Raw genomic sequence first — 15,509 nt, 5'->3', positions numbered from 1 at the left:
CATCCACAGTGGGCACTGGCCATCACAGCCCCAGGACCAACATTCAGTGCTGGAGCAGTCTGGCCACCAGGGCCCATGGCCACGTGTCTGTAAGTCAGTCTGAAGCTCAGTGTCCTCCTTGCCCGGAGCCCAGTGGAGCCAGAGATGGGGGCAGAATGGAGGAAGAGCATGCCCAGAGCCCTGACATGAGTTCCCGAGGGCTTTTCATGGGGTGCAACATACCAGACTGCATGAGAGAAATTATCCACATTGCCCGAACCAGTGGGAAGGGACTGAGCACTAACTCTCATTACCGGTGGACTGCAAGCTGTGATGCCAGGGGCAGAGAGGAGGGGCCCGGCCACAGACAAGCCTCAGGAACTCACAGCCTGGGTGCCACATGAGACAATCTCCACTCAAGAGAGCACAGTGGGAAGCTCTGCTCAGAAGAGAATCAAGTGCCCAAACATAGTCAGAAATTGCAAGATACAAGAGGAGATCATCTGGAGCAGAAGGAGATCATTATGGGATAGTGACTGGAGACGACTTCACAGAGGACCCCATCCAACTTGAAGGTTATGGGGACAGAGCGAGGAACAGAGGGTGACCAGGGAGGGCCCTGGTGCTCTCGCACTTTGGCAGAGAGACATACATTTTATTTTACAAAATGGAAAATTGCCCAAGTTGAAATGCTGTCTATATTGCTTTCACCTCGAGAAGGTGCAATGGAAGGTTTGTTTTGACCTAATTAAACAACACTTACATGGATAAGCACTTTCTGACACTCACAAAACAAATGAAAAAATTGCACCTGCTTTTCTGACTTTTTTCCTTTCTCCAACGTTGCTCCCAGTTACACAAGGAATACAAGAATGCCTTCCCATCGCACCAGACTCAAACTTTCACACAAAAGTAAGCACCAAGTCCCTCACCTGTCACTCCCTCTCCACGACCCCAGAGCCCTCCAGGTCAATAACTTGGTGCTCATCCTCCTGTGTTTTCTGACCTTTTCAGGAAAACCTGGCATTTTTGTAAATGTTAACTCTAAGTTTTTAGAAACTTTGTTTTGGGGGGAGGGGTATTTTTGCTCTTTATAACATTTCGCCTCTCCAGATTTGAAACATAGACTGAATTGTTGATATAGTACTCAGCCAAGGATTCTTTTGGTCTTGTCTGCATTTATTGTGAAAATACTGCTTTCCCAGAAGAAACGGCACACGGACCCGTTCAGAGGCCGAGGAGCTCCAGCATTATTAGGATACATTAGAAGTGGAGTCATCGTGAAGCTCATGGAATTCAAGCTTTAAGTCTCTAGCTTACCATCCAGGACTCTACATCTAATTTTTTTTTTTAAGATTTTATTTTTCCTTTTTCTCCCCAAAGCCCCCGGTACATAGTTGTGTATTATTTTTAATTGTGGGTCCTTCTAGTTGTGGCATGTGGGACGCCACCTCAGCGTGGCTTGATGAGCAGTGTGTAGGTCTGTGCCCAGGATCCGAACCTGCAAACCCTGGGCCTCCAAAGCGGAGTGTGTGAACTTCACCACCACACCACTGGGAAAGCCCCTTTGTCTTCTTTTTCTTAAAGAGCTCACCCCGAAATTGTATAAGCTTCAGGCCCCCAACCCTGGAGTGCTCCCTAGATCAATCTTAAAGCCAGTGGCCCATTAGACCTGATTGTCCTGGAAGGGCACAGAGCCACCGGTCTGGTTGACACTTTGTGTTTCTGAGGAAGCTTTTCCCAGGGAGGAGGAGGAGGAGGATGCTGATGCTCTGAATTTTAAAATGCCCAGGAGCCATTTCCTGTAACGTGCAGATGCAAAGAAGTAAATGATAGGGTCAATGCCACAGTTCATGTTCATGAGAGACACGGTGAGCTGAAGGGACAGTTTGAAAGCCCTCTGCTCGAGGCAGGAGGATGGGCGGAGCACCTCTCTCACCATGAACTGGATGACGTTGAGATGGTAGGGGCTGAAGCACACAACCACAGTGACCAGCACCACCAGAGTGAGCAGGCAGGCCCTCCGAGGATGCCCTTTCTGGCTTGTCAGAGGGTTGTCCCGGGCTGTCCTGCACAGCTTCAAGGTGATCTTCATGTAGCAAAATAGTATGATCCCCACTGGCCCACAGAAGCTTATAGCACAGGCCACTAGGACCATGAAGGGCAGCCAGGGGACCCCCTCAATGCTGACGTACTCCATGCAGCTCAGCTTGCCCGCCACAGGCTTGGTCATGGAGACCAAAAGCAGGGGTGCCGTCTGCAAAAATGCCAGGGCCCACACAGCCACACAGACCAGCCTTGCTCGGCCGGCACTGCGGAGCCGGGGGCACTGCTGGGTGCGGACCACAGCCAGGTAACGGTCCACGCTCACGCACGTCATGAGGTAGATGCCCCCGTAAGTGTTCACATAGAATATGAACGCTGTCAGCCTGCAAAGCGCCTCACCAAAAGGCCAGCTGAAGTCCAGCGCATAATAGGTGATCTTTCCAGGCAGGGCCAGGGCGAACAGGAGGTCGGACACTGCCAGGTGGACCAAGTAGACACCTGTTGAATTGATCTTGTCCTTTTGACAGGCAAGGTAGAGGGCAAGGATGTTTCCCAGGGTGCTGAAGACCAAGAGGGCTGTGTAGAACAGAGAGAGTGTCACACTGGCCGCCCGGGGTGGGTGGTGAGGAAGGCAGAAGTTGGCATTGTAGGGGATGCTGTTTGGGTCAGCCATGCTGGAAGCCATGTCATAGAGGTCCTTGGGGAGATAAAAAATTTAAAATGTAATATGACTCTGTGGGGTTATGCCTCTTTATAGCAATAATTCATACTTTACTGAGGCAACATGCACGTGAAAAACATACCTTTTTAAGTAAACACGACATTGAAGCGTAACATACTGTTCCAGTTACTACTGCTGTGTAACAAATTGACCCCCAAAACTTAGCAACTTAAAACATACCTTCTTATGCTCGTGGTCAGGTTTTGAACAGGACACAGTGGGAATGGCTTTTCTCTGCTTCCCACTGTTGGGAGCCTCAGCTGGAAGAGTCAGCAGCTGGGGGGTTACTCAGTGACAGGGACTAGAACCATCTGGAGGTGACCACTCACATGTGTGGTGGTTGAGGCTGGCTTTTGGCTGGAGCCTCAGCAGGGGCTCCTCATGAGACTTGGGGCTCCTCACAGCATGGAGGCCTGTAGGTGATTAGATTTCTTACACAGCTGCTTCAGGCACCAAAAGGAAGTATCCCAGAAACTGGAGAGAAGCTCCGTGTATTAACCACGCCTTTCATTTTCTGCATTCTGATGCTTTGACATCTTGGGGCCTTGCTGACCCTGGAGGCACTGCCCCTCCCTGGGTTAGCCAGTTCCTTTGAGTGTACTTTCAAATGCAAACCAACCATTCCAGAGCCACAGTCCAACCACTCCTTTATCAGGGCCTCACACTCTGGGCCACTGTCCACCTGCCCTAATCAGCCCAGAGCCAGATACCAGACAACTAGGGGCAGCCCGTATGCCCCAGAGCCCACTGAGATGATTCAAACTAGCCAATCCGAAGCCTGACTCCCCTGCCTCGGCTGTTTCTTCCCACAGAAACCACAATAAAGGCTCTTGCCCACATTTCTGCCCCTCTCCCTCTGTCTCCTGACCCACCCCAGTGCTTCCCCCTGTGGCCCTCTGTGGTGTGGTGTACCCCCTCTTGGGCTCTGTGAGGAAGACACTCTCATTTTCAACGGCAGTCATCTCCTGATCTTGGCTTTGCTGAACCTCAGATTTTCTGTTAGTACATGCACTTCAAAGCACTGCCTCACCTTTCCTGACCCGGCCTTGGAAGTGTGGCAGCCTCACTTCCAGAGCCTCCTGTGGGTTACAAGCGAGTCATGAGCCCACCCAGAATGAAAAGAAGGGGACATAAATCCCACCTCTCCATAGGAGGAACATCGAAGAACTCACAGCTATTTCAAAATCACAACACATTCGTGCAAAAATGTGCACAAATCATCAAAATACAGCTTGACGATTTTTACAACATGAACATCTGTGTGATAAGCACCCAGATTAGGAAACACACCTCACCGGCCCCTTAGAAGCTCTCCTTTGCCCACTGCAACCTCTGCCTCCACTAAGGGTAACCACTCTCCTAACTTATAAAATCACAACTCAGCTTTGGCTGCTTCTGCACTGCAAACCAATGAAATCGTGCACTATGTCTACGTGTAATTTTGCACATATAGCTTCTCTGGCTCAACATTGGGAGACTCGCCCACACTGTCAGGTGTAGCATAGTTTGCTCATTCTCATTGCCGTACGGTATTCCATTGTACAAATGCGCCACCATCTATTTATCCACCCTGCTGTTGATGAACGTTTGTTTCCGGTTTGAGGATAGTCTATAAAGTTCTGCTCTGCATGCTCTTTCATATGTCTTTGGTGAAACAAACACACATTTTGCTGAGTGTGCAGCTAGCAGTGGAACTGGTGAGTCACAGGTTCTACACGTGTTTGGCTTTAGCAGGTCCTGGCAAACAGCTTGCTAAAGTAGCTGCTCTTAATACTCCCGACAGTGGATGAGAGTTCCCGTGGCTCCTCATCCTCACCAACATTTGGTGTTATCAGTCTTTTTCAGGTGAGCCATGTTGGTGGTTGCAGGGGTATCTTGTTGTGATTTTAATTGGCATTTCCCTGATGACCACCAACATTAAGCACCTTCTCACATGTTTATTGGCCCTTTAGATATCTTCTTTATGAAGTCCCTGTATAAATGTTTTGTCCTCTTTTCTATTCAGTTGTCTGTCAAAAATGTGTATGTGTTCCTGTTCCTATTACCAACCCATTTTTCCCAGTCTGCTGTATTAGCCTTGCCTTCATTTTACATCCCTCCATTTCTATCGTCTGCATTCTGATCATCCTTTAACTTTTAATTTCCTCACTGTGACAAGGAGAAATGCTGGAGTGGGTCTGCCCAATGCTCTCCAAACAGCGGTGGGGGCTGTGCGATTGTCCACATGGTGCACATGTAAACACTAAGGTGTACAGAGGGTGTGTGGTTTGCTCAAGGGTCACAGTAGCTCATAGAACCAGGACCAGAGATCCAGGTCGAGAATGCTGAACTTCTGCAGCCAGATGTTGACTTGAGGGCACCAGCTCTGTGAGCCCCTAAACCTCACTTGAGTCAGGACACAGCTGTCCCCTCCTTTACCAATTTGGGGCTGGCTGGTGAGAGACTGCTGTAGAATGTTCCTCGTTTCAACCTAGACAGAGAAAGCTCTGTCTAGTCTCTGCAGATGGAGAAGGGCCTCTATTCAAATGGAAAGTCAGTGAACAGTAGAGATGGGAGCACTGAAAAGCCCTTTCAACTTCAGGAGGATGGATGGATGGATAGAGATGATAGAAGATAGATGACAGACAGATGATTAGATAGACTCCCTAAAAAAAGAATTAAAAACATATTTTAAATTTTATCAAGAAATTCCCAAGTGCTATGCTAGCTACTCGTTATATTCAGAAGACAGAAAAGAATCGAGTCTTTACCGTCTGAAAGTTATGCTCTGGTCGAAAAGGTAAGGTAGGCAGGTGAAAAACTGCCAAATAGAGATGCCATTACCAGCACTCTTTATACTTGTCTTTCCACTCAGTTTGATGGGGTAAAATTTCAGTACAATAATAAACTTGTTGAAACCCACGCAATTCTCCTTCTGCTATTTTGTTTTATATTGTTCTTTCTATTTACAAATTAGACTCACACAAGAGGGTTTTTTTCTTAGTACTCCAAGCCCTTAAATACATAAAGAGGCATGTGGAATTGCCTTGGAATTGCACTGAAGGAGCGGCCTTGGCCAGGGTTTGAGGATAGAAATGGAAAGGTGCGTCTCACCTGTTCAGACCCTTAGTCCCTGAGCTGATTCCAGGGAAGGGCACGTCGAGGAGGACAAATGGGAGGAGCAGGAAGGCAGGGTCTTTGGAGCACTTTGCCCAGCTCAGGAGTTAAGGATGGACCCTCCAGGGAAAGGAACACCTCCCTTCACGCCTCCCCACCCAGGGCTCTGACCACAGTCCTTCTAGAAGCCCTTGGCTCTGATTCTCTGAGAAGAGAGATTCAGATCTGCTCAGAGCTGGAGAAAGTGCCCCAGCACGGCCTCCTGCCTGCCCTGGGGGAGTTGGCCTGAGGAAGCAGCTGCTCCTCCCCTCACACACTCACACACGCTCACACAGGCATCCGCACTCCCTCTCTCATGCTCACACACAGGGCACTCACACACTGACTCTCACATCTCACTCTTACTCTCTCACACACACTCACACCCCTGTGGAGGTGTGATCTGGGCACCCCAGGGATGGACAGGCCAATGCCGTGGCCCTGGGAATCGTATCCCCATTGAAATTGCTGCCCTTTGGAATAAGCCCTTCCAGGGAAGAAAGGCTCCAATGCTCTCCCAGGAGTCTTGCCAGCTCTGAATGGATTGGGAAGGCTCTTCTTCCTCATCGCTCCTTCCCTGAACAATTCAGCCCTCAGGCCGCAATGAGCTTGATGGCCGCGAGGTGGAGGCTGTGGGGAGGGGGCTTCTGTGCACCCCGATGTGTGTAGGAGCCTGAGCAGACCAAGAAGAGCCGTCTCAAGAGGCCAGTTTAGCTCAGGAGGATCTCAGCCACAGGTCAACTCACCTTCTAGAATCAACTTCTCCAGTCACAGAGTGGCTGCTTGACGCCTGTTTGAAAATCGTGTGTCTCTTTCCCTGTTTGTTGAGGATTCACAGGGCAAAGAGATGGGACTGGCTCCTAAGGAGACCTCAACCCTTGGCAGTTGCCCCCGTTCCTCGTTTTCCGGGGCCTCTCCCCATCACAGCAACACTGGGGTCTCGGGGCTCACTTTGCAGCCCTCTTGCTTCCTCAGCCGAGGGTGCCTGGGTCCCCCCCTTTGCTGCCTGGCACAGTACAACCCCTCGGGCCCCGCTGACTGCCACCTCCTCTTCGAAACCCCAGCCTCTGCAGAATTCACGTGCCCTCCCCCCTCGGTGCTTGCGGAGCATCTGAGGACAGCTCTCAGGTGCGCTTCCCACGGTGACTCACACCCCTCGGTTGTACCTCTGCAGCTTCAGTGATCGCGGCCCACAGGCCTCTCATGGTCTTTTTCCTTTTTTGGTATCTTGGCTCAAAATGAGTGCTCTGGACATTGGGTCCTGCTGGAAGCCCCATGGTCCCCCTTCCCAGGGACACCCAAAGACAAGTCACTTCCACGCCCCGAGGAGGGACGAGCAGGTGCTGTCACAGCTGTGAGTCTCAGGAGGTCAGATGAAAATAGGAGCCATCCAGAGAGGGACATGCTCTCGAGCCCTAACCTGAGCAGCCTGTGCCCCCTGCTGCTGGTTGATCCCATCCCCTGGCTTATAGATGTGAGTGTGAACCTCAGCGTGAATGCCTTCCCCCACAAGTGGGCACAACTGCCCAGCGCTGGAACCGGTCGGTGGGGTTTGTGCTCTGTGGGCCCCGGACCATACCTGCCCGAAGGTGCTCCTCAGCCCCCCTCTGCACCCCTCATCCCCAGCCCACAGGTTCTCCCCAACAAGCACAAGCATCCTAGTCCCCCACCCCATCCCGTCTGCTCTTAGGGAATGACCCAGTAGTGGTTTTTATGCTGTAATACAAAGTTAGCACTGCATCGCGCCTCACACGTGTATTTGCCTTTTGAGACTCGCAGAGCTGTGACTGTGGAGGGCAAGGTGTGCTCCTATTAAGGAATTATCCCTTAGTGCAACCCTGCAGGGAAGAATTATCAAAAGGGCTTCCAGAGCGTTCTAAAAGTTATGGCCCAGGGTCTGACCAGTGAAGGCAGCTTGGTCCCATCAGCAGGTTTTGCTCAGTGACATGAGGCTGACGCTAGCCTTCCATCCTTCCAGCCTGCCCTGTCCTTCTGCCTGGACAAAGATGGCAGAGGCCCTGGCTGATGAGCTGGGGTCGGGTAGGGATGCTCTGCCCACTGACAATAGAAGCAGAAAGAGGGTAGGTGACGAGCAGCTAGAATCTGAGCCTTCCTCTCGGAGCCCCAGCACCTTTCTCCTGCCCTGAGGAGGCTCACCTCTGGTCGACTTACCTTGCTCCCCAAGGACAATGCACGGGGAGCCCAGCAGAGCCTTGGCCAGTGGTCAGCTGCCTTCCTAGGTGGCCCCAGAGCATTGAAGGTGCCCTGTGCGCTCACCCCTCTGCAGGAATTGAATGAGTTCACCGCATAGACTCCACACTCTTCCTCCTGTCACCCACCCCTGCTGAAAAAAAAGAAAGAAAAAAGCAAAAAGCCCAGGGTATCAGGTACGGTGATCTCCTTGCTACAGGACGTGCATGCTCAGCCACAGCTTCCCCGCCGGGCCTGTCCCCCACAGTGCCCCAGAAGGAGGGAGGGATAGGAAGTTGCTCTGGGAACAAATTTCCTTTCTGTTCCATTTCTGTGCCCCCCACAGGCTTAGATTTAGACCATAGATGTGACTATCAAGCCACCAGTGTCAGGAATTCAAAAGCAGCCACCATTCTCCCCCTCTAAGCTGGGAGTAATGAGCAGGTAAAGCAAGAAGTGCCATCAGGGGACCCTGACAAGCTCAGCCTCCGCCGTGCAGGAAAGTGGAGGGGAGCCGCGGCCTGGCCAGGGTTTCCCAGGATTTCCTGTGATCCAGGCAGGGCGCTTTGACGCAGCATTCCCGAGGGCGGCGCCCAGCAGAGGCTGGACAGGCTGGGTGGCAAATTAAACCCGGTGTTCCCTCACAGGGCACGGCGTAGGGGAGGCCGAGACTGGTCACTTCTCCTTTCGTCCTCTCATTTCCCAGAGGATGGTTTTCCCTACTACACTGCTGGCTAATAAATGATGCATCACACCCTGCATCCTTTGATTACAGCTGTGCCTCACTCCTAAGTTGTTGTCATCAGAACGTGTGTGTCATTCTCTTTGAGCGCCGAGGGAAGGCCCCTTCAGTCGGCAGCTGCTCTCTAGCCTGGCCTGAAACATTCCCTCCCAGACCCCTGTGTCTCGGGCATGACATCCACGTGCCTAGGTGTCCCCCAGTCTAGACTGTGGATCAACACACTCTCCTAACTGGCCTCCCACTGATGACGGCCAGGGGACCTGATTTTTCCCTTGTGTAGACTGGGTCCTAAAAGATGTCCCCCAAAGCTCCTGGCCCATTGGAGAGACATTTCATAAAGAAGCCCTCTCTCACCAGAAACTCCCTCCCACCACCCCCAGAAGGAATAGCTGATGCAGTTTCCAGGGGCGCCCGACCTTAACGGATCGCAAACCCCAGGAGAACCTTCCTCTACGTCCTCGAGACATTTAGGATTTTCCTATTAAAAGGAGAGACCTTGGGGCTGGCCCCGTGGCTGAGTGGTTAAGTTCACGCGCTCCACTGCAGGCGGCCCAGTGTTTCGTTGGTTCGAATCCTGGGTGCGGACATGACAGTGCTCATCAAACCACGCTGAGGCAGCGTCCCACATGCCACAACTAGAAGGACGCACAACGAAGAATATACAACTATGTACCGGGGGGCTTTGGGGAGAAAAAGGAAAAAATAAAATCTTTAAAAAAAAAAAAAAAGGAGAGACCTGGAAGGCCTAAGAAGGGCCAAAAATTATAGAATGCCCCCACCTTGTGTTTATTCATGATTTGTTCAACAAGCGTTTCCTGAGAGCCAGCGTGGAGCCAGGCACAGCTCCATCAATGCGTGTGTGCACAGCGGAAGAAAACACTTCCCTCCACCCTCCTGGTTCAGTGGCTGGGGCTCTGCCACCTAAACGGACAGAGGACAGATGAACAGGAGAAAAGGCATGCACGCTTACGTGATGGTAATAATTTTACGTGGCAGCAGACTTCATAGAAAAGAAGTGAGGACCCAAAGGAGTGGATAGGCCGAGCAGTTTATATAGCATTTTAACAACAAGCCATAAATGGCGGAGACTCAACAAGACAGAGGAAAAGGGAGGACGTAAATATATGGGAAAACTAAGGGAAGACAAGGGCTGATGAGTGGGGTCTGTCACACAGGTTCCTCTCTGTCGGCTCCGGGCTAGAGGCTAGAGTCCTCCCAGACAACTGCGAGTTGTTCGCTCCCTGCAGGGAGAGTGAAACACCTTCACAAATGGAGGTTTATGTCCTGCTTCTAACCGAATGGAGGAGAGCAGAGAGATTTTTTTCTTCTGTTATTTCTTAATTGCTTTCAGATCAAAATAATGCTTATACCAAAGTGGCATGTCTGAGTGGCATATTCTGGTCCCCTTCAAGTGCACACATGACTGGAAAACGCATGGAGGGCCCTCGCCGGGTTCACTCAAACATGTGGGTGGGTCTCTTCACATGTGTTTGGGCTGGAATCTGGCAGACCCCTTACGAGGCGATCACTGTCCTGCCCGTTTATCACCTGGTATACATGTGAGCAGCAGCCCCACTGGCCACTCCTTTCTGTCCGCTGTCCCGTGCTTGTCGCCTGTGTGTGCACTGCATCTCACACTGTCTTGGGCTGTTTTGTTTCAACCAGCTGATGAGTTCCACAGGGTAGATGCTGCAGTGGGCTCTTAGCTAAAAGGGCCGCTAGCAGGAAGGCATGGAGCTTCGTCTAGTCCGTGAGGGCCGGAAGCCTGTGCACCCGGTGGGCAAACATCCCATCTCTCCTCTCACTAGGCCCTCACTGCCCTGTGGCGCTTCAGGGAGGGGAGCGCAGCCAGTCCCGGAGGTACCAAGTGGACCTGTGACTTTGTCCCTGATGGAAATCATGGATCTTTTCCTAGCCTGTCACAGGTGATTCAGGTACCGTGAAATATAATTTATGCTCTTCACTACTTTGAAATTACAGCTGTTATGAGTTAATAAAAAATCATATGTAGCATTCTACCAAAAATCTGTTTTTTAACACTTTGATCACTGTATTTTATTTGAGAGCTTTTTGTAATGTTTTGTATGTTACTTTATGCATTTAAAAACTTTACTCTGACGAGGATCCTTAGGCTTCACCTGAGGGGTCCACGCCACAAGAAAAGGTGGCCCTGAATAGAGCCTGCTCACCGGGGCCCAGCAAACCAACGGCAATAACAGTAACAATAATGGCAGCCTTAACTGAGGACCTACTCTGTGTCAGGCACTCTTACCTCCATTTACTTATACTTCACTTCACCCACAAAGAGGCATGATTGTCCCCATTTTATAGATGAGGAAAATGAGGCTCAGAGAAGTTAGATGATTTGTCTAGGGCCACACAGCCAATTGCATCAGAGGTCCAGGTGCTTCTGATGGGTTCAATTACAGGGAGTTTGCAGCTGGGGCTGGAGGTAGGGAGGTGGCCGAGGAACAAAGTCTTCCAGATCTGAAGGACTCGAAGACTCGGTGCTGCTGTTCTGGGGCCGGTGGAGCCCCTGCAGCTGCAGCTGGTGATGTCTGAGCTCGGCAGCCACCCTGCACGTTACCTTTGAAGCAGCCTCACCGGGCAGTATTTCTGACGCATTCTGGGCCTGGCCAGGGAAAGCAAGGATGACGTCCCTATCTCATCTCTGTGGTTTGTACGTCTGTGTTCCAGGGGCGTCTTCAGCCCCAGGCGTGCGCAGAGCAGCATGGTGTGGTTTGGTTCAGGGTACAGCCAACGTCTGGGGCTCTGTAAAGCCAACGCCTTTCTTTCCTTTTTTTTAAAGTGATGAGGAGGAAAAGAATTGGTGGGTGCAGACATTTTTAATCCATTTAATCATTGATACTTAAATAACATATTTACTCACTGGTCCATAGCGAATGCCCACATTTCCTGAACTTCCAGAACTAGCTAGGGAGACGAAATCCTCCCTCTTGGGAAAGTGGACAGACAAACAGACAGGCGAGACCTCTGGAGAGAGAGATGCCGTGGAGAGAGTGAGTTGAGGGCACTAAGGGAACACTTGGGAGAGGCTGCTCCGGGTTCTGAGCAGTCGGGGAGGTTTTCCAGAGATGAAGGATGAGGATGAGAAAGAATTTGCCAAACATCTCCTGCCACAGAGGCAGGGAAGAAAGAAAGAGCTGTGCCCGGCATCTGTGGGTCACTTTCACCCGTGCTTCCTGGGCCCACACAAGCCGCGTGGCTCTCCTACCTCCAAGAGGGCCGGGAGGTGGAATCCTGCCCAGGGCTGGGGAGGAGCACCGGGAAACCAAAGATGACCACACCGCTGACCATGTCTGTCCCTCCAGCCCGGGACTCAAGTGGTGGCTGTCTGCCAGCCACTGCCTGGGTACCCTGGGATCAGACCCACGTGTTCAACCCTCAGACCCACTCCACCTCCTGGATTGGCCCATCTCCACAAAGCACACTGCCAAGGCCATCCTGCATGCCTCACTCGCTTTCCCTCAACATGCCATCCATCCCCAAGTCTCCACAACACGCCCCAGGCAGTTTCTATAGTCCAGGCCTCGCCGTCTCTCTCCGGGGAGACACCGCAGCTGCCTGTTTCCCAGTCTGGGCTCTCAACCTTGACTCTCCACTCACTCTGCCCTCTTCATCCCATTGCAGGACTGGGTCTGCTAAAGTGCACAGTGGCTCTACTCTTCTCCAGGACACGGTCCTAATTCCATGACCTGGTCTTTGCTACTCTGTCTGCCTGGAGTGCATTTTCCTCTCCGTCGCATCCTGGTCAACTCTGCTTAACTCATCCCCCCTCAAGACAGGTCTGGCACCATCTCCTCCAGGCAGTCCACCTTGACTGCCTCCACCCCCCACCTAATGTAGATGCTCTTCTTCTGACCTCCCACTCCACCCTACGCATCTGTATATTAGTACACTATAAGTGAGTACCTCTCTTGGATTGTGAGCTGTTGCAGGAAGTGACAGCTCTCATGCATCTCAGTCTCCCTAGGGCCTGACCCATAAGAGGTGCTTGGGAAACGATCACTGAACACGGGAGCAGTGATCAGGTACTGCTGTCCCGAAGCAGCCTACCACAGCTCTCATTGGCTCGTCTTCCCACCTCATCAAAGCCTTCTTCCTGCAAGGATTCATTGAGCATCTGCTTTGTTCCCTGCCCCAGCCACGGAGGCAGGGATGCAGCACAGTCCAAGACACACCCACCCGCACAGGAGCTTTTAGTTTGTGTGGGAAGTGGAGATACCCGCAGGTCACTGAGAGGCAGGTGGTGCTGGACACAGGCGTGAGAAGCCATCCCTTCTGTCTTCCCTTGGTCTCATGGAGTCACCAGATAGAGGAACCCGATAACGCCTCCTGTCCAATCCTCCCACACTGCAGGATGAGGAAGCAAGGCCAGAGAGGTGAAGTGAGTCATCCGCAGTCACACAGGTAGCTACGGGCGGCACTGACGTCTAGAGCAGCCTACGGCCTCCCCAGCAAACACTCTTCAAGAGCAAGGTGTGGGTGTCGCCCACTGCACACAGCGCCCCAAGGATGCAAGTGGCCCTTGGTTACCCAGAACCAAGTGGATTTTCTCTTCCCTCTTCTTCAAGACTGGACTCTTTCTTCAAGAGGAAGTTGCAATTTAATTGAATTCTTTCTCCTTTCTCTCCTTCAGTCAATGATGTTATTTAAGCACCTTTCATGCGTATGGCACGATGCGGGGCACAGTGGATGATCCAAGAGAAAACCTACCCTTGCTTCAGGCTGTGGGGACAAAGCCCACATGCCTGCACGTTAACCGAGAATGCAAGGGAAATGCCAAATGGGTGGTTCAGGCAACGAAGATCCTTCACAAAAATTTCACAAGAAAATGCCCCCAGGAGAGATTTAGTCAGAAAAACAATTCCTGGGGAGATCCCTGGGCTCCCCCAAGCCCCATCCTGATCATCCCCGAGCTGGGACCCTCCTGTGCAGTCTGACTTCACTGATGAGCCTATAGCTGAAAAACCGCAGAACCAACTAAACGAGGCGACACTGCAGTGGCTGCGTTAGACCCACACTCTTCCAGCAGGCTGGGGATGCCGTCCTTCCCGGGGCCTGTTCGGCCTGCCTCCGTAACCAAGAGCCCACGTGGGGGCGGGATGAACCATGCATTCTTCCTGCTGAGGCTTTCCTCTTGCAGAGGTTGAACCCAAAAGGGGTCTCTCCTGAACCCTTCGTTGTCTTTCTTAGCAAGCTTTTTAATATAGCATACTTACGTGATATAACCTGCCTACAGAAAAGGGCACAAACCATAGACTCGACAAATTTTCATAAAGTAAACACGCCCGTGCACTATCACCCAGAACGTTCTAGGGACCCAGAAGCCCCCTCCAGTCACTGCCTCCCCAGGTTAGCACTATGCCCTAGAGCAGTTTTGCCTGATTTTGAACTTTATATAAATGGAAACACACAGTCTGGGCTTTCAGCTCTGGCTTCTTTCGCTCGACGCTGTTTTGGTGTGACTCACTATGCCGTTAATAGTTGTAGCTCGTTCACTCCCGTTGCTGTCCATATTCCTCTGTGATGTGCCAGAACTTATTCATTCATTTCCCTCTTGCTGAACATCTGAGTTGTATGCAGTCTAGGCTATGATAAAAGCGCTGCTGGGAACATTTCTGAACACGTCTCTGGTGAACATGTGTGCTCATTTCCACTGGGATTTGCCCAGGGCAGGACTGCTGGGCCTCGGGGTGGGATGTGTTCAGCTTTAGGCTCTACCATCCTTAGCTGATATTTAAAAGAGAAAAAGATGGGGGCCAGCCCGGTGGCGCAGGGTTAAGTGCACACGTTCCGCTTCGGCCACCCGGGTTCACCGGTCCCAATCCCGGGTACAGACATGGCACCACTTGACAAGCCATGCTGTGGTAGGCGTCCCACGTATAAAGCAGAGGAAGATGGGCATGGATGTTAGCTCAGGGCCAGTCTTCCTCAGCAAAAAGAGGAGGATTGGCAGCAGATGTTAGCTCAGGGCTGATCTTCCTCAAAAAGAATGTAAAAAGAAAAAAAAGAAAAAGAGAGCAAAGGAGAAAAAGTATTTAATTCTCTGAGAAGAATTTTAACTTAAGTTTTTATCAAAGAGGAATTTTTCCTCTGTGATCGCACAAGTAGATTTAAAAAATAATAATTGGAGGAGAATTTAGATATTGGATAGTCTAGTATTTTTCAACCATTGGGTTGAAATCCAAAGTGGGCTTTAATACAATTTTTTTATTATGATAAAATATACCTAACATAAAATTTCCCGTTTTAACTATTTATAGTGGGTTTTGAAATCATTTTAGTGGGCCATGATCAGAATTTTTAAAAAATGAAATAGAATAGAAATGAAACGAAACAGAAAAGAAAATGCATCATAGCACAAATACTATTTTGTGGAACTTTTGTTACAGTTGTGTGTGCTCTGGGTCAAAAAAGTTTGTAAAACATGGTTCTAGTTCAACTCTTAACTTGCAGAGTAGAAAATATACCGAGAGTGAGTGATGCTTCCAAACACTGCTTGAACTATACCATGACATCCTGGCTTCCGATTCAGCATGATTTCCAGCTCCCATCTCGCCATCTTTGCTGCTGATCTGTTCAAACTTATGGATTAGATGGGACCGTACCTTCGCGGCCCCACATGTTATTGGTGAGAAAGGATCTCATGTCCCCTGCTCGTTGAGTTGGCCC

At 50.9% G+C, this 15,509-nt stretch overlaps 1 protein-coding gene across 1 annotated transcript; it reads right to left on the bottom strand.

Annotated features, from left to right (window-relative positions):
• Window positions 1-1,563: 1,563 nt before the first annotated feature.
• Window positions 1,564-5,604, bottom strand: LOC124241182 (G-protein coupled receptor 183-like). The gene is made up of 2 exons (XM_046664797.1): window positions 2,219-5,604; window positions 1,564-1,882 (listed from the first exon to the last, which is right to left on the bottom strand). Exons 1-2 carry the CDS (start codon window positions 2,708-2,710, stop codon window positions 1,646-1,648), a joined length of 729 nt encoding a protein of 242 aa, XP_046520753.1. The 5' UTR covers window positions 2,711-5,604; the 3' UTR covers window positions 1,564-1,645.
• Window positions 5,605-15,509: the final 9,905 nt, after the last annotated feature.

Source organism: Equus quagga, chromosome 6 (genome assembly GCF_021613505.1).
Source record: "Equus quagga isolate Etosha38 chromosome 6, UCLA_HA_Equagga_1.0, whole genome shotgun sequence".
Lineage (NCBI taxonomy): Eukaryota > Metazoa > Chordata > Mammalia > Perissodactyla > Equidae > Equus > Equus quagga.
This window is presented reverse-complemented; position numbering and strand designations above follow the sequence as displayed.